The sequence below is a fragment of the Lynx rufus genome, unplaced genomic scaffold (genome assembly GCF_022079265.1).
Source record: "Lynx rufus isolate CCGP_SWC_20201006 ecotype Redwood Valley unplaced genomic scaffold, mLynRuf1.p SCAF_5, whole genome shotgun sequence".
Lineage (NCBI taxonomy): Eukaryota > Metazoa > Chordata > Mammalia > Carnivora > Felidae > Lynx > Lynx rufus.
Window position 1 is genome coordinate 91,835,323 of NW_025814867.1, and position 19,880 is coordinate 91,855,202.

Here is a 19,880-nt window from a genome sequence, read left to right on the forward strand (position 1 = left end):
TGTTTTAATGACATCGCTGCTACCCAGGTTCATTAAATATTTTCAGTTAAATTCTCTTCTAATCCTGTGATTTAATGGCCTCCATTACCTTTCACAATCAGTTTTATATTTAGCAAGTTTTCCTCAATTATGCCTCACATCTGTTTCCACCTTGCTTTCGAGATACCTAAAACTTTAGTTCAGAAGACCATTTCAAGCTCTTCTTTTATATGTATTTCCCGATGTATAGCTAGAGAAAGTTAAATTCAGCTTTAAAAACAGTATTTCCTATTAACTGATTAATATCAAACTCATTAGCCTGCCATTACAGGTCCTCAATAATTTACCCCAATCTTTCTCTCCAGTTTACTTTCCTCCCAACATCTTGTGTTTAATAACATATACCAACTATCTCATGACTTTGATTCTGAGAACTTAGTTTGTGACTAGAAGATTCAATCCTATATTTCCTCTGTTGGAATATACATGTTCATTGTGTTATCATTATTTGTGTATCTGTCTTATCTCCCCAATTTGATAGTAAGCTTTTTAAGGATTAGGACTATGTTTTTACTAATTTTTATATCTTTCATAGGCCTAGTATAATGCTTAACTGTCTCAATGATTTTTAGAACCAGGTGATGTATTAAAATGAATGACAGTGACTTCTACATAGGTTATATCTATTAAATGTTTGTTGAATTCATAAAATAACTAGGTAATTAATTTTGTGTCTCATGAATTTTATTCTAGTTTACTAACAGTATAATGAAATCTCTCAGCTGATAGCACATTATTAAGGTTGTCAAAGGGCATTAACTTACAGTTACAAGATTAATACCTTCTGGGGGTCTAATGTACAGCATGGTGACTCATAGTTAACAATACTGTATTGTATACTTGATTGCTAGAAGATTAGATCTTAAACTTCTCACCACACACACACACAAATGTAACTATGTGAAGTGATGGATGTGTTAACTAATGTTATTGTGGTAGTCATATATATATATGTATATATGTATATATATATATATATACACACATACACACACATAGAGTGAAATTACTATTATATATATTGTGTGTGTGTGTGTGTGTATAATCATTGTGCTGTATACCTTAAACTTACACAGTGTTATATTTCAGTTGTAGTGATGACTTTTAGTATACTGTTCAGTGCTGGTCTCACTGTTTCCTAGACTTGTAACCTGAGGTGATTTAAACTTTAATTTATTAACATATGTAAAATGGAGGATGCAAATAATACTTTGTTTTCCTATGTCCTACAGAAACCATAAGGATCAAATTAAATTCTGTATGTAAAATACTTATGTGGACTATAAAACATAGTAAAAGTAAGTTAATTTCTTTTCCTTATAGCTTATTCATTTTTATATTTCATGACTAGCATAGTATATGGGAGGTACATATGTTCAATAAATGCTTGAATTGTGTGAATGACCAGAAAAATCAGTCTTTCCTTAGATTCCTTGAAATCAATTAAAATATATGTATTTCATTCAGAATGCAAAGAATTTTAACAAAAAAAAATTAAAAAAAAACCAGAGTTTCTTCAAATTGTCAAACAATAAAACATTCACAAACATAATGAAAGAATGATCTCAGTTTGCTTCTTGATTGCACATTACACATATACTTTTCAAAATTGTACCTTATTCACACTGTTGTGATTACCAGACAATTTATAAAGAAGGCAAGTACCTCATTATCATGATATGCCCATTGGCACAAAAGCATGCCAAGCAGGCACTGTTACACATGACCACCACGTCTGCTTGCAGTATAAAAGATGTCTCCGTGATGTTATGAACATAAAGACAAGTCTGAGAAGGCAGTGAGAAGACTTTGGCTTGTTTTTCTGAGCAGATTACTGTATACTGATGATCTCCTGTTTCTTGGGATGGAGAGGGGTAGTTCATGATCAGTTTCCTTCTCCAAGATTTTTCATTTTCATCTATGTTGTTTGGATCCCTCCAAACTTCATATGGCGGTTGCATTAATCCACCAGTTCGGTCCATACAGGAGAATGTTAGCACAGCTCCTTTCAGTGAGAGGAATGTACCTATAAAAACAATTTCATATCACTGGCATGTGAAATTCTTTCTAAAACAGCTGTTATTCACGGGCAATAAATGCTTTATATTATAATTATTTATAATTTATAGTGCCACAATATTGCAGTAACATACATAAATCAGTAGATTTGCGAGTTCATCAGTTGCAATAACTTGGAAACATAGAATGTTAGATCTAAAAGGGGCCTAAGACATCAACTTGTCAAATCCTTGCATTTTATTATTTATTTACTTTTAAGATTTTATTTTTAAGTAGTCTCTACACCCAATGTAAGGCTCAAACTTACCAAGATCAAGAGTCACATACACCCTACCAACTGAGCCAGCCAAGCACCCAAATCCTTTCATTTTATTAATGAGAAGATGGAGGCCCAGATTTGGGCCATGTCAGATGGCAGGTTGGTTGTTGAGCCTGGACTAGAATTCACATTTCCTAATTTCTAATCCAGTATTCTTTTGCTATACTATATAGTCTCCCTTAAAATCCTTTTTTTAAAAGCAAATTTTAGAACATTTATAATTTTCACTTATTGAAATAACTCCAACTGAAAAAAATCATGCCATCTGATTCTATTTCCTTATTTCTTAGGCTCATTTACTAGAAAACGGTTTCTTCTTCTGAAATTGAACACCTGGAATAAATTTCATGAAATTTTGACATACAGAGTTCATGCTAGCAATTTTGATTGTATTAGAAAAAAAAAAAAACTTCCTTTGGCTCTTACACAGGCTTATGCATGTTTATATAGAAAAGAAGTTTACTCACCTGGATTCTCCAAGTTTGAATATCCATGCCAAATTATTACCTATGGGCTATTTTTACCAGTCCAGGATATTATAAACAGGATATTATAAAACTTGGGAGGCAACTTGTGACAGATTGACTTTGGGACATTACCAGACTCCTGTAAGCAATGCCCAAGAGCCTTTTTTTTCCTTTGTCCTGTGACATCATGTAGAGAGAGTAAGGGGATTAACCTAGGCTAATATTGCCTCAAAAGTGTACATATGACAGACACTTGTAAAAGGAAGGATAATAAATATACATTCCATTTAAAGTACTTTATAACTTAAAGTGCTTAATCAAATTTAAAATAACGTGTTTAGATGATTTAACATCCCAGTTGTGTTTTAAAATCCACTTTAAAAAGAAGAATTTTGCAAATGTCCTACAAGGGAACTGAAGTTAGGAGAGCAGGGTTTGGGCACTTCATCAAGGAATAAAAGAACAGCTCTCCCAGTGTTCCGGAAGCAGGGTGGGGTGGGGGGGGGCGGGGGGGATTTCCAAAGCTATGACAAGTGATTTAATTAGAATTCATCTAGGATTCATTCTTCTATAAAGCCACATTTCCTTAATTACCTGTCATGGGATAACTCTTCTAATTATAAATATCTTAGCACCCTCAATTTAGAGATACCCTAAGGTAGGTTAAAAAGATAAGAAATCTACATTTTGGAAGCCATTTTACTTATACCTGATGCTTACAAACTGTCAGCATCAAAATGACAATTTCTCAATAATCTGCCCTTGCCAAAACAGCTGCTTTGTCTCCTAATTTGTGATAAAAAAAAATGCTTTGATTATATTCTGTCCATTAGGTTTATACAGGGTTTAAATTTTTTCAAATATGTATTATTAATCTTTATGACTTGCCATTAATCTTTCCTAACTTAAAAAAAAAAAAACTTAAGTCCAAATTGTAAGCCACTACTATTTCAGAAATACACTTCATTGCAAAGTAAGCTTAAATTTAAGGTCCTGTATAATAAGATCTTCACAGTTCAGTCTATGGTAAATAATTCACCACACAAGTAATTAGGACTTTCCTCTTGAAGGAGGTCTCACTGGCTGGAAGTATACCTTACTCCAGCTTTCCACAATGGCAGCCTACCCCACTACAACCTTCACTTATATTTATTGAGGACTTACTATGTGTTCTAGGTTCTGTTTTAGGGAATATAATAGTGAATAAAACAGAGATAAATCTCTACTTTCCTAGAGTTTATTTTAGATGATAGAGATAGACCATATATGATAACTAAGTATATATATTTGAGATATTAGACACTGATAAATACTAAGGAAAAAAATAAAGCAGGAAAGGAGATAAGAACTCTAGGGAAAAGGTATGATTAAATTTTAATAGAGTAGAAGGTGTTACGGATTAAATGTTTCTACCTGTCCCCTCTCTCAAATTCTTAGGTTGAAGACTAACCCCCAGTGTGGATGTACTTGGAGATGGGGCCTCTAAGATTAAATGAGGCCATAGGGTAGGGCCATGATCTGATAGAATTAGTGTCCTTAAAACAAGAGACACCAGAGTTTGTTCACTCTTTCTGGACACAGAAGAAACACTATGAGAACACAGTGTACAGGCAGCTGTCTACAACTCAAAGAGAGAGCTCTCACCAGATACCAACATTGCTGGGACACTGGTTTGGGATTTTCAGTCTGCAGAAGTGTGAGAAAATAAATTTCTGTTATTTAAGCCACCCTCTCTGTGGTATTTTGTTATGGTGTCTTGAGCAGACTAATATAGAAGAGAAGGCTTCTTTGCTTCATACTGTGAGAATCAGGACTCAGGAAACCAGCACAAAATGCTGATATACTGACTACTGGTCAGATATCTGATTATCTTTCATCTCTGAACCAGGAGTCTTTTATCTTCTATCAACATTCATAAAACTGGAAACCTAACTTTATTAGCTTGCAAATAAAGTAAAATCTCAAACTCTTTTCAGATCTTGACTTTCTAGAGCAGCAAAGGGCAGACTTAGAGATGATGAGATCAGAGAGATCAGAGATGGATCCAGGTTATAAAGGGTCTTGTAGAACACAGTAAAGACTCAGACTTTTACTTGGTATAAGGAAGATTCTGAGAATAGAGTGATGTAATCTAATTTTCATTTAACATAATCACTCTTTCTGCTGGCCATATTCCAAAGGGAGAACAGTTAAGAGATTACTACAATAAATCAAGGCAAGGAAAGGATAAAAGTTTCTTCCAATCAGGTGGTAACAATAGAAGTAGTAAGCAATGGTCAGAATCTGAGGATACTATAAAAGTCAAGCCAACAGAATTTGCTAATAAATTAGATTCAGAGTGTGAAAGAAACAGTGGTCCAGGATGATTCTAATGTTACTGACAAGAGAAATTGGAAGGATGGAATTGTCATGAACAGATGTGGTAATGAATATGGGAGAAAGGAAAGGAAACCAGGAACTCGATTTTGGACATGGTAAGTTTGAGACGATTAATCCAAGTGGATGTCAAGTAACTGGATATCTATGTCAGAAATTTGGAGACAATTCCAGACTATAAATAAAAAATATATAACCCATTAGATTTTCAATGGCATTTAAAGTCATGAGGCAGGTTTAAAGTCATTTTGTCCTCGAATGTAAATAGAAAATAGAAAAGGTTTGAGTCCGTCTTTGGGCATTCTTATGTTTTAAGTCTAGTGAAATGAGGAGGAACCAGTAAAGTGGACTGAGAAGGAATGGCTACAAAGGTAGGAGGAAAAGTAGGCAAATATACTGTTCTGGAATCCAAGTGAAGTGTTTTTAAGGTAGGGACAATGGTAAACTTGGTAATATGTTGCTGATATGTCAAGTAATACATGGCCTGACAACTGACCATTGGATTGAGCCATGAGGTCAGTGGTGACCAGACAAAGGTTTTTATTGATTGGTATGGGAGAAAGCTTGTTTAGAATGGAGCCTAGAGAGAATGAAAGAATAAAATTGGAAATCGTGAATATAACAAAAACATTTCAAAGATTTTGCATTAAAGAAAAAGAAATGAAATGGAGCATTATAGAGGGATAGATTCAAGACAGAGTGTCTCTCTTTTATTTACTCATTTACTTTTAGATTTTAAGTAATCTCTACACCCACTGTGGGGCTCAAACTCACGACCCCAAGATCAAGAGTTGCATGCTGTACCGACTGAGCCAGCCAAGCACCCCAAGTTTTTCTCCTTTAATGGGAGAAAGAACAGCATGTTTATTTGCTGATCTAGCAGAAAGATAAGTATTTATTATAACTATAATTACACAATTAGGTATAAAGGAAACAGGAAAAGTTGCTGGATTGACTTTGAGTATACAAATAGAGAAGTTGGCCAAGTTGGGAGCTTACACAGTTTAGTCATAATAACAGGAGAAAATACAGAGACCATGGAGATATAAGCAGACAGGTTGGTAGATGTGGTGTTTGAAGTTATCTGCTTGTTTCAATTTTCTCAGTAAAAGAGGACACATGGTCATTAGCTGACATTGAAAATAGTGGAGGAGGTATTTGAGGTTTGAGGAGAGTGGAGAAAATATATGATTGAGAGTGTGGGAGAGAGGATATTACCCAGCAGCATAGGAACCTACTTGAAGTTATTGGTGATTTATTTCAAAATGAGACTATTTATTGTGGTTATGTTTTTCTCCAGCCATGTTCAGCTGCACAGGCATATAAATAAGCAGGGAGAAATAAATTTAACCAGGATTGTAATTAAGCTGAATTTGCATGTGTGATATTGTGATTTATAATAAACATTTATTTTGGTCTTTTTTCTGTATCTGGCACTGAGCTGCTAAAACCTTTGGAATTTCCTCAAGGAGGAGAAAAACACAGGTGTCTTTTATTATGTTAATGAGGTGACTTTTGGATCTTACCCAAGGATAGGGGCTGGTTGCCAGAGGAACCAGCTGTGTTTAGAGGGTTGGTACCTTTAGTCCCATCCCTTCCCAATCTCCGGAGAGGAGGGGCCTGGAGATTGAATTCAACCAATGATCAATGATTTAGTCAATCATGCCTAAGTAATGAAGCCTCCATAAAAACCCAAAAGGAAGGGCTTTGAAGAGCTTCCGGGTTTGTGAACAGGTGTTAGCGCAGGGAGACTGACGCTCCTGGAGAGGGTATGGAAACTCTGTGTTCTTTTCCACATACCTTACCCACGCATCTCTTCCACGTGGATGTTCATCTGTATCCTTTCATAATAAACTGGTAAATGGTAAGTAAACAGTTTTCCTGAGTTCTCTAAGCCACTCTAACAAATTAATTGAACCCAAAGAGGGGGTTGTGGGAACCTCAGATTTATAGCCAATGTGTCAGAAGCACAGGTGACAAACTAGACTGGTGATTGACATCTAAAGGAAGGAGAGGGAGCAGTTTTGTGGGAATGAGTTCTTAACCTGTGGAATCTGACAATTATCTCCAGATAGTGTCAGAATTGAGTTAAACTGTGGGACACCCAGCTGGTGTTGCAAAGACCTGCTTCTTATGGGGAAAAACCTCTCCACATGTGGTGTCAGAAGTGTTGTGAGTGTGGAAGCAGTTTGAAAGAGGCACACAGAAGAAACACACAGAAGGAGGAAGCACTGTGTTTTTCCCTGCACAGGAGTAAAGAACTGTAGATTTTTCCATCCTAGCCTATGTAAAGTGGCATTTGTAGAATCAGCATCACCTGGAAGCTTGTTAAAAATGCAAATCCTCAGACCCCACCCCGGACCTGTTTAATTAGAAACTCTGAGGGTGGGGACCAATAATCTGTGTTGTAACAAACCCTCCAGGTGATTCTGATACAGACTAAGGCATAACTACAGGGAATGGATAACCTTAAGGTGCTTTTCCACTCTAAAATTCAATGATTGAGTACAGTTCAAATTTCCATATCATTGAATAGAATTTGCTGTCAAGACAACCACAGTAAATTAAAGTGAAAAGATTCCTTAAAAAAAGAGTTGGCTTTTCTTTATTGAGAGGTTTTTGATTACTGATTCAATCTCCTTAGTAGTTATAGATCTGTTCAGACTTTTTATTTCTTTATGATTCAGTCTTGGTATGTTATATGTTTCCAGGAATTTATCCATTTCTTTTAGGTTGTCTGGTTTATTTGCATATAATTGTTCATAGTAGTCTCATGATCTTCTAATTAGGCTTTCTCTCTTTTCCATGGTTATTTGTAAAACACATTGGAAACCAGCTTCATAGTTTTCTCTATTGTATACCTCTTTTTTAAAAAAATACTTTTTTTTAGAGCACTTGTAGGTTTACAGAAAATTGAGCAAGTAGTACAGAGAGCTCCCATATGACCCCTTTGTCCTTTATTAACATCTTGTTATACATTGTGGTACATTTGTTACAATTGGTGAGCTGGTATTGATATTAACTAAAGTCTGGAAGGAACAGGAGAATAATGACATAGAAAATTGGAGAAGACAGGTTCCCATTATATATCTTTAACTAGATGAGGAAAAGCTTTGCAACTACTTACTAACTAGATACCACATTATTAAGTTAAATCTATACTTATTTTGTAATTTGCCATCATTTTTAGTCTATGTCTGTTTGCTAAGAATGCTAAAGGACTTCCCTACAATATTGAGAGATCTGTTAAGTCAGTTCCAGAGAATGTTTATTTCTAAGCTTGTGAAATAGAAAACCACATTTTTTAGAATATCTCTTAAAAAACTGTCTTTCACTTATGGTTGTAAACTTTTGTACACAAGAGATAAATTTTCACCTTTAAACTTGTGAGGAATGCCTGGCACATATTAGGTGTCCAATATGTATAACGATTTATTGAGTTAAATAGTGGATTGAATTAATGTTTAATAATTCATTATGACCTCACTAATCTGGCTTTAACTCAACCAATATAAGAGAATTGTGCATATTTCCTTAAAATAAGGAATGTAGTAAAAGATGTTTTCTCATCGTGAAATATGTTTACAATTAAAATACAGTGATCCTAGCAGATTAACTTTTAAAATACAATGCATTTTATGGGCTGAATTGTGTCTCCACCAAATTCATGTGTTGAAGGCCTAGAACCCAGTACCTCAGAAGGTACAACCTTTAAGGAAGTGATTAAGAGGAAGTTGTTAGGGTGGCCCCTAATCCAAACTGGTGTCTAAGAAAAAGTTAGCATACACAGGGAGACACTAGGGGTACATGCACACTGAAGGACAGCCATGTGAACACATGGCACCTTTGGTGATCTGCAAGCCAAGGAGAGAGGCCTCAGAAGAAACCAAATCTGTTGACTCCTTAATCTTGGCCCTCTAGTCTCCAGAAGTGTGAGAAGATCAACTTCTGTTATTTAACACATACACATACACATACACATAAATACGTTTATCTAAATTTGCCACACTAGGAGAAAGCTGACTATTCCACCTACATTAAGGAAATATCTATAAGAATTTAGTACACCAGTTAAGGGGCGCCTGGGTGGCGCAGTCGGTTAAGTGTCCGACTTCAGCCAGGTCACGATCTCGCGGTCTGTGAGTTCGAGCCCCGCGTCAGGCTCTGGGCTGATGGCTCGGAGCCTGGAGCATGTTTCCGATTCTGTGTCTCCCTCTCCTGCCCCTCCCCCGTTCATGCTCTGTCTCTCTCTGTCCCAAAAATAAATAAACTTTGAAAAAAAAAAAATTAAAAAAAAAAAAAAAGAATTTAGTACACCAGTTAAGAAAACAAAACTCTCTCTAACCTGGCATACCATATATATGTATTCTTTTAAAATAAAATTCCTTATCCTATATATTAATAAAATTCCTTTTTTATTTTTTTACCTAAAAACTGTCTGAAAAACATTTCTTATCATACATAGGAAATACAAAGCAAAAGTTACTGAGAACAAAATTTTAAATGTTCAAAGGAATTGCGTGAGGAATCACATTCATCTCTTTGAAAAGAAAAAAAGATAATTCAAGTAGGAAGAATATACTTTGCTTTAAGAAGAACATATGCTTTAGCAATAGTACTCATAACTTAGGTCAAATTCTTCAGGCGCTAGGATAAAAGGGAAAGAAATTGTGTGGTATGCTTTTGAAACAAGATGGAAAGTTTACTGAAGATTTTCGAAAGCTATGTAGTGCTTCTAGCTTAATTGTTCTGAATTTGTCAGGGATGATATAGGCTCTGCTCTGGCCTAGAACTTTAGAGAAATACTTCATTAAATACTTTAACTTTTGCATTAAGGTTTTCCTTAGTGCTTTTCAGAAACTTTTTCCCCAAGGCATTGTTTAGGTGGGCAGTTATACAGTTTACTACCATAGAAATGATTATACTATTTTATCCTAATGAATGGTAAGTTGCTATATGACAAATGTTGGGGTAGTATATGATTTATGAAATTCTCAATAGTTTCCAACATACAGAATGCTTATAGTCTTCCAGATCAATACAAATTAATGTTATACATTATCTTATGTCAAAATGTGAAAAATAGCAATTAAGGAATAAAATAAGAACTCTTACCACTTGGAAATACCATGACTGGTTCTGTAAATCTTTGTTCATCTGCTGAAGGTATGTTCAGGGAGATGATTAACACCATTCCCAGACTAGTTCCAACAAACAAACAAGGGGAGACTGTAGAGTCATTTTTCCGAGCAAAAGACTCCATGAAGTATAGTGCTGTAATTGCTTCTTTAGAATCTTTGTCAATACTGGAGATGCTCGAACTTCTAGAACGATTATAGGAATTCTCTCGGCTTTCTATGGATGTTTAGAAGAACAAAAATTAAGTTAGTGTATTTCTATAAGAAGTAAAGTCAGACTTCATACATGAAAAACAAAATTATGAGAGGGAAGTAGAATTTGGTTCCTTGTTAACTGATCTGGAAGACAGCTTGTCCAATTCACCAGCTTATTTTGATAATGAAGAGACTGAAGTCCAGAAGTATAAATCATAAACTCAGGCAGAGCTGGGACCAGAACTTGGGACTCCAGAGTTACAGGTCACCATGTTTTTTCCCCTACATTACCTCCTCTATTAGTTGAAATTTTCTAATCTGGGGAAAAAATATTTAGTCTAAGTAGTAAAGGTTACAAGAATTTCTGGTACCATTTTAATTATGCTTCTGTATCTCAATTACTGAAAATATTCCTAATGATTTCTTGGCAATTCCCTCTTACAGACAAAATTATGACTACTTACCTGAAAGGTCACAAATGTTCTGTGGTGAATACATGTCCCTAACTAACACAATTTTTGGTTTTGCTATATTTGGAGTAACTATAGTTGTAAAAATTGGAGTATTTACCAAGGCCAAAGAACAAATGTCGTATCCCTGAACTACTTTCAGGTTACCTACCTTGAATCCAAATCCAGTTGTAACTTTTCCTAGGACCAGATCAGAAGCTATAGACTGTGCCATCTCATTGTTAATGGTAATCTTTCTGAGGGGGCTTCAGCCCACCTACAGGAAGCAGGATAGTTGCAAGTTTTCCTGCTCATCAACACTCATACATGTGCACACTTCAACAAGCATAAACTCATCCTCAGTTAAAGGAATTCGAGGCAGGTTTTGTTCTTATAATTGCTCTGGAATACAAGTTCCTCATATTCCTTTTTTTCTACATATTCACTCCTTCCTTTATAGGTACAAGTGTGACTCATTTTTATAAAAAGAGTTAAATATAAGTTCCTTAGATTATCCTTTTTCTAGAAAGACAAATATAGTATTCCTAATTTCCCCCTTATATCCCTCAGCAAGTTTGTAAAAATAATTATTCGTAATAGAATTTAGAGATGAGAGGGAGCTTGGATATAATCTATATAACTTTATAGATTTAGAGACCGAGATATAGAGTTAAGCAATTTCCCCAGAATCCAGTACAAATTAGAGGCAGAAATGTCTGAAAGTCAAAATTCTCAACTCTCAAGCCAGTGATTAAGAGTGCTATTTCTATAACCTTTACATTTTGCTTTTATTATACAAATCCTAGCTAAAATGCTTTCAAAGTTTTTTCATTCATAGTGTATCAACATTCAAGGTTGTTACTCACAGACACCTATGAGAGAGATAAATTCATTATTTGCATGTCAATGAACCAGATTTAGTATGGTATAATAATTAAAATAGTTTTTAAATTAAAATTTTTGAATAATAATATAGGTCATTACTATCAAATTTATTTAGGGGTGGTAAATGGGGAATTACTTTATAGACTAGAATTACCATAGAAAATCTTCCTAAGATTTTTTTTTTCCATATCTTTCCCTAAAGTTGTCAGCAAGACAGTAGCCACTAAGTTAGAAGATTCCTTTTTTCCTCCCTGTCTAAAACTTTCTGGCCTTCTAGCTCTTATACTTTAATCCCTGCTCCAATACTCATTCCACTAATAAGCACTTAATCATTTAAAAAACATATGAAGATGAAGATTGCAAACTTAAGATCTTGACTTTTTCTTGGTCACATTCACTTGACAGTTGAGGAAATTAGGGTTGCAAGACATTAAATAACTTCAGATAGAGACACTAAAAGCTCACCATTGAGATGGAAGGAAACTCTGTTGTTGGGGGTCTTGAGAACAAATTAAAGCATAGGTCTCCCTTTGTACAAGAGAAGGTGTCTACCAATAAGCAGAGCCATCCTGGTTTTAGAGATGAAGAAGAAGGTGTAGCGAGGAATGGATTTGGAATCATGGCCACAGTTTGACCAATCTCTCAGTTACTCATTGCTAAGAGCTGACTATAGTTTTAAATATCTTTTACATGTAATTTACATCCCTTGTCCTCTAGCTCCCATTTTTATGGTATATCAAATTTTAATTGTATCCACAAAAATTTGTATGTTTAACTTACCTTCTGCTGTGACTGGTAAAGAAATTTCCATGCAAGCAGCTGATTGTGCTTTCCGAAATGGTGGTCTTCCAGGACCCCAGCGATTTACTTTTGAAACATCAGCACTAGACAGACGTTTTCCAGAACTGCAACTCTGAGAGGTTGGACTTGTGCAGTGTCCGTTTACATGATCTGTACCAGGAGGAAGAAGGCAGCATAAATACCATAATTAAATCTTCATATATAAAGGAATCTGAATGTGTAGATTAATAAATGAAGAGTGATAATTCATTTTTTTCAAAACATATAAAGATGGCTAAGTCCTCACTATTTTAAGAGTTAGTCACATTTTCAGTAGTTAGCCAAAAACTTCATACGATTTTTATTAAACATAAGTTCATTTTTAATATTTGACTGTTAACATAGTTTAAAATTTATTGTCTCCACTAAGTATTTTATCATTTAATGGCAGTACAAAATAGGTTATAGTATTCAACTTTCTTTTGCGTAATTTAAATATGCACCTATTTATATAAGTTTTGGAAGCAACTCAAGTGCTTGGAGTTTAAAATATAGAATGGAAGTATCTTACTGTGCAGTTGAAAATGGTACTTAAGAATAATGACTCTTAAGCCAGACTGCCTGGGCTCAAATCCTAATTCTACCATTTACAAATTATACAAATTATTGTAGTCCTCCATACTTTAATCTCCTTTTCTGTAAGTTGGGAATATTATCTACTTCACGGATATTTTGCAATAATTCATGTCACATGCCAGAACACTTCTTAGTATATGGTAAATTCTGAACAAAAATTATTATTGTCATTCTTATTCCAGACAAAAGTACTATTTACTTAGAGCTCATGAGTTTAGCTCTGTTGTGACATAACTTAAAAACCTGTAAATAATAGCACTAAAAATAGGTCTTTTTTTTTAATCCTGATATATAATATTTGAAACATCATCTCATAGTTCTGCAATATTCAGAATACATTTTAAAATGTGCTTTGGACATTCAAAGGATAATAGAGTTAAATGGAGAAGAATCATGTTTAATGTCCATGTGGTACTAAGTGTCCACTCCATTATAGCTTTTCTGTATTGTAGAATTTGAAAAGTGTCCTTTTTCTGGATATCCTTGAGCTAGTGCAAGCATGACAATTAGGTCTTACCATTTATATGCATTAGTGTTTCTTTTACTATTTTCAAAAAGGAGAGTTAACATTTATCAAATATTTAAATGCCAGACACTATATAAACATTACCCATTTAATTTTTTTGAGGGGGGGGGTGAAAAATGGGAGAGGCGGAGAGAGAATCTTAAGCAGGCTCCATGCCCAGTGATTGTGACACAATGACCTGAGCAGAAATCAAGAGTTGGCTGCTTAACTGACTGAGCCCTAACGCTACCCATTTAAGGTTAATAACAGCCCTACAGGGTAGATCCTTTATTATCCTGATTTTGCAGCTGAGGAAACTGAAGCTCAGAAAAAAGGGTTTGGAAAAGTATCTAATAATATATAAATAGTATTCATGGGGGCAGAATTTTGATCCAGATTTTCTCACTTACTGTGTATATACTTAAAAACTGGGCCACAGGGCCACTTTAAAATATTTTGGTAAGGGGTAGAAGTTTTGAAGACACATATAGTAGGGTTTAGGAGCAGCCTGTGTAATGCGTATTGAGATCCAAGTCTTTTGGGGCCAGTCATCTTCCGTATTAACACAGATTTCAGAAATCCTAGATCTCCCAGATGGAAAGACAGAAATATCCCTTGATGAGTTAGCCATAGGGAAGGTGAAGTCAAGAGCTCTACCCCTCCTGCACTATCAAATGTAGTCTTATAAACAGCAAAAATACTGAGAGCAACTTCTGGCACTAACAACATCTGACACAACACGGGCACTAACTAGAATGAATTAAAAAGGACAACTTTGGGGGTATATATTGCAAAAATAAGCCATACATCTGTTGGAAAGAGTTGCCCCTTCCTCAGACATGATGTGTTGGTTGGAGGAAAAGTTGCTTTGTTAATTGACTTAATGTTGGTTTGCTTGATTAATTTGTTTTAGCAGGAAAGGAATTTATTAAAGGATATTAGGAAGTTCGGAAGCTCAGAGAGAAACTATGAGGTGTACTCAGAAGCTTGCAGCCCCAAACAATGTCCAACCACACAGGAGTTAATGTTTTACTAAAAAAAAAAGTCAGTGACTCAGCATTGATGATTCTGGAGCTACATGCTAGGAGCTGTGCTATTGCTGGCCTGGTTCAGCAGGACATGTCTGCCATCATAATCCCAAAACTAAGGTTTATGTAATTTTTAATTTGTCTTTATTTTAGTGTTTTTTGACTGTCAACATTCTCTACTTTTTTGCTGACTTTTTTTTTTTTTTGAGGTTTTTAAGCTCTTATTTTTAGAATATTTTTTCTGAAGAATTTTAAGCTGAAAACCTGGATGGACAGAATCTTAGTCTTCCCCTTGATGAGCTTAATTTTTATCTCCAGTTTTAATTTGATTCTTCTATAGCAAAATTTTCATGGCTATATTTTTGTTGTCAAAGTTAAAAATGCTTTGAATGAGCAAAGGTTTATATGCCTTGAGTTTAATGGTTAGTCTCTGAAATGCAAAGTTTCAAAGAGCTTCTTCCTCTTTATTTCTCAATAATTAACCATTTGTTTTTTTTGTTTGTTTGTTTTGTTTTTTATTTTATTTTTGGGACAGAGAGAGACAGAGCATGAACGGGGGAGGGGCAGAGAGAGAGGGAGACACAGAATCGGAAACAGGCTCCAGGCTCTGAGCCATCAGCCCAGAGCCTGACGCGGGGCTCGAACTCACGGACCGCGAGATCGTGACCTGGCTGAAGTCGGACGCTTAACCGACTGCGCCACCCAGGCGCCCCCCATTTGTTTTTTAAAGTTTAACTTATAATTTGTTCATTTAAGTGGATGTTTAAAACTAACTTTACAGTTTTAGGGAAAATAATTTCTTACTGAAACCATTGCCTTAGGCTTTGTCGGTGATGAATAGAATGCTTTAACTTGAAATAACTATTATTAAAATTTCAGCTTCATTGAGGTAAAACTGACATTTAAAATTGTAACATTTAAAGTATACATCAAGGGGTGCCTGGGTGGCTCTTTTGGTTAAGCATCCGACTTTGGCTCAGGTCATGATCTCACAGTTCATGAGTTCGAGCCTCGTGTCAGGCTCTGTGCTGACAGCTCAGAGACTGGAGCCTGCTTTGGATTCTGTCTCCTCTTCTTTCTGCCCCTCCCCCACTCACACTCTGTCTTTCTCTCAAAAATAAATAAACATTAAAAAAATAATAAATTGTACATCACTGATATATATATACAAACTGGGAATGTATTCCCACTATCTAATTAACATGCCCATCACTTTATTTTTTGTGAGAACATTAAGTTCTCCCTTAGCAAATTTCAATTATACATTACTGTGTTGTCAACGATAGTCATCATGTTTTACATTAGATTCTCAGAACTTACTCATCTTATAGCTGAAAGTTTATACCCTTTTACAAACCCTTCCCTATTTTCCCTACCCTCAGCTACTGGTTACCACTTTTCTACTCTGTTTCTATAACTTTTTAAAAAAATATTCATCATATAAGTGATATACCATGCAGTATTTGTCTTTGCCTGGCTTATTTCACTTCATGTAATGCCCTCAAGGTCCATCCATGCTTTTGCAAATGGCAGGATTTCCATCTTTTTCATGGCTCAATAATATTCCATTGTGTCTTCTTTATCCATTCATGCATTTATAGGCCCTTAGGTTGTTTCCCTATCTTAGCTATTGTGAATAATGCTGAAATGAACATAGGACTGCAGACAGTCCTTCAATACCCTGTTTTCATTCCCTTTGGATGTATACCCAGAAGTGAGATTGTTGGATTATATGGTGGTTCTATTTTTAATTTTTGAGGAACCTCCTGTGTGTTAAGGGCCAGGGCTGGTTTGCACAAGCACACCCTAATGCCGCTGTTAATCTTTATCTTGAGAATGTATAGATCCCGTCTTCTCTCTGTTATTTCCCATAAGCAAGATATGTAGAAAACATGTTGTTCAGCATTCCAGGTCAGGGGCTCTAGGGCTGGCCAACTTGGAGTATCACCTTGATAATGCAAATGTCCAGGTGGTGGGTTCTGATATCATTGGAACATTTGCTGTGCAAGGAAAGGCAAAGCTACAGAGAATTCCTAGGATAATTGCTACACTATAAAAGTTTGCTGTGTTTAGTTTCCAGCAGCAGATGCTTTGTTCAGTTGGCCACTCCTGGGCTCCCTGTATGTAAGTGCCCCCAATAAACCTAGATCTCGATCACTGTTTCTGGGTCATTCCTTTGGTCTTGCTGGGTTGTCACCCACCTTTGGCTTAGAGTCTTCAGGAATGTGAATACACACCTCCATACTGTTTTCCATAGTGGCTGCACCAATTTACATTCCTACCAACACTACACAGGGTTCCCTTTTCTCCACACTCTTAACACACTTGTTAATTCTTTTTGATGATACATACCATAGCAGGTATGAGGTGATACCTCGTTGTGGTTTTGATTTGCATTTCTCTTATGATTAGTGATGTTAAGCACCGTTTCATGTACCTATTGGCCATTTATATGTTGTCTTTGGAAAAGTGTCTATTCAGTTCCTCTGCCCATGTTTTTTTTTTTTTTAAAGTAGGCTCTACAGGGGCGCCTGGGTGGCGCAGTCGGTTAAGCGTCCGACTTCAGCCAGGTCACAATCTCGCGGTCCGTGAGTTCGAGCCCCGCGTCAGGCTCTGGGCTGATGGCTCAGAGCCTGGAGCCTGTTTCTGATTCTGTGTCTCCCTCTCTCTCTGCCCCTCCCCCGTTCATGCTCTGTCTCTCTCTGTCCCAAAAATAAATAAACGTTGAAAAAAAAAAATTAAAGTAGGCTCTACATCCACCATGGGGCTTGGACTCACAACCCCTAGATCAAGAGTTGCATGCACTATTGACTGAGCCAGGCAGGCACCCACCTCTGCCCATTTTTTTAATCTGAGTTTTTTTGCTATTAAGTTATATGAATCCTTTATATATTTTGGATATTAACCTTTTATCAGATATATACTTTACAAACACTTTCTCCCATTCAGTAGATTGCCTTTTCATTTTGTTGGTGGTTTCCTTTACTATACAGAAGCTTTTTATTTTTATGTAGTCTCACTACATCATATTTTTGCTTAATTTTGCATATATTTTCTTTGTTTTTGGTTTCAAATAAAAAAAATGCCAAAACCAATGTCAAGGAGCTTACCATCTCTGTTTTCTTCTTGGAGTTGTATTGTTAAAGGTCTGTGTTCAAGTCTTTAATCCATTTTGAGTTGATTTTTGTGCATGGTGTAAGATAGTGGTTTGGTTTCATTCTTTTGCATGTGGATGTACAGTTTTTCTAGCACCATTTATTGAAGAGATGATCCTTTCCCTATTGTATATTCTTGGCTCTTTTGTTGTAAATTAATTGAGTGTGTGTGTGTGTGTGTGTGTGTGTGTGTGTGTGTGTGTATTTCTGGGCTTTCTATTCTGTTTCATTGATTTGTGTCTATTTTTGTGTTGATACCAAACTGCTGTGATTGCTATAGCTTTGTAATATAGTTTGAAATCAGAAAGTGTGATGCCTCTTTGCTCTTCCTTCTCAAGATTGCTTTGGCTATTTAGAGTCGTTTGTGGTTCTATGCACATTTTTAGGATTATTCTATTTTGGTGAAGAATGTAATTGGAATTTTAAGGGGGATTTCACTGAATCTATAAATTGCTTTGGGCAGTATGGACATTTTAACAATATTAATTCTTGCAACCCATGAGTATGAAATATCTTTACATTTATTTGTGTCTTTAATTCTTAATATCTTATAGTTTTCAGTGCACAGATCTTTTACCTCCTTGGTTAAATTTATTCCTAAGTATTTTATTCTTTTTGATACAACTAAATAGGATTTTTAAAATTTCTCTAATTGTTTGTTGTTAGTGTATAGAAATGCAACTGAGCTTTATATATTGATTTTCTATTCTGTAACTTTGCTGAATTTGTTAGTTTTAGTATTTTTTTGGTGGAGACCTTATGGATATATATACATATATATTCTGCAGATAGACAATTTTACTTCTTGTGTTCTTATTTGGATGCCTTTTATTTATTTTTCATGCCCTGGAGAGTATTTCAGTACTATGTTGAATAAAAGTGGTGACAGCGGTCTTTCTTGTCTTGTTTCTGATCTTGGAGTAAAAGCTTTCACTTTTCCACCATTGAATATGTTAGCTGTGCCTTGTCACATATGATCTTTATTATGTGAGGCACATTCCCTCTATTCCCACTTGGTTGTAGTTTTTGTTATGAACAGATAGTGAGTTTTGTCAAATGCTTTTTCTTCATCAATTGAGATGATGGATTTTTATTTTTCATTTGGCTAATATGATGAATCACATTGACTTGAATATTACCCTTGATCATAAGATCCTTTCAATGTACTATTGAATTTGGCTTGCTAATATTTTGTTGAGGAGTTTTACATTTATGTTTAGCAGAAATGTTGGCCTATAACTTTCTTTTTTTGTAGTGTCCTTGAAAAAATGAGTTAGGAAATTTTCCCTACTCTGATTTTTTGGAAGAATTTGAGAAGGATTGTATCAATTCTTTAAATGTTTAGTAGAACTCAGCAGTGGAGCCATCTGGTCCTAAACTTTTATTTGTTGGGAGGTTTTAAATTAGTGACTCAATCTCCTTGCTAGTAATTGGTCTGTTTGATTTTCTAGTTCTTCATGATTGTCTTGGTAGGTTGTATTTTTCTAGAAATTTATCTGCTTCTAGAATCTCCAATCTTTTGGCATTCAATTGTTAATAGTGGTCTCATGATCCTTTGTGTTTCTGTGGCATCAGTTATAATGTCTCTTTCACTTGTGATTTTCAGTCTTGGTGAATCTGGCTAAAGGTTTGTCTATTTTGTTTCTCTTTTTTAAAAAATCAGCTCTTAGTTTCCTTGATCTTTTTGATTTGTGTTGTTAGTCTCTATTTCATTTATTTCTGCTCTGATCTTTATTTACTTTCTTCCACTAATTTTGGGTTTCATTTGTCCTTTTTCTAGTTCCTTGAGGTAGAAAGGTAGGTTGTTTTGTTTGAGATCTTTTTTGTTTTCTTGTGAAGGAGCTAAGTTGGCAGTGTAGAAGGAGGATCCCACGCTTGTCTCACCACTT

At 35.3% G+C, this 19,880-nt stretch overlaps 1 protein-coding gene across 2 annotated transcripts in view; it reads right to left on the bottom strand.

The window, feature by feature from the left end:
- STXBP5L (syntaxin binding protein 5L) overlaps positions 1 to 19,880 on the bottom strand; it is a 388,157-nt gene that overhangs the window by 8,684 nt on the left and 359,593 nt on the right. For both annotated transcript variants that reach the window (XM_047100036.1, XM_047100035.1), the window contains 3 exons: positions 12,668 to 12,838; positions 10,336 to 10,575; positions 1,705 to 2,065 (listed from right to left, as the gene is read on the bottom strand). In XM_047100036.1, the coding sequence (XP_046955992.1) occupies positions 1,705 to 2,065; positions 10,336 to 10,575; positions 12,668 to 12,838 (772 nt within the window). The remainder of the gene's footprint in view (positions 1 to 1,704; positions 2,066 to 10,335; positions 10,576 to 12,667; positions 12,839 to 19,880) is intronic.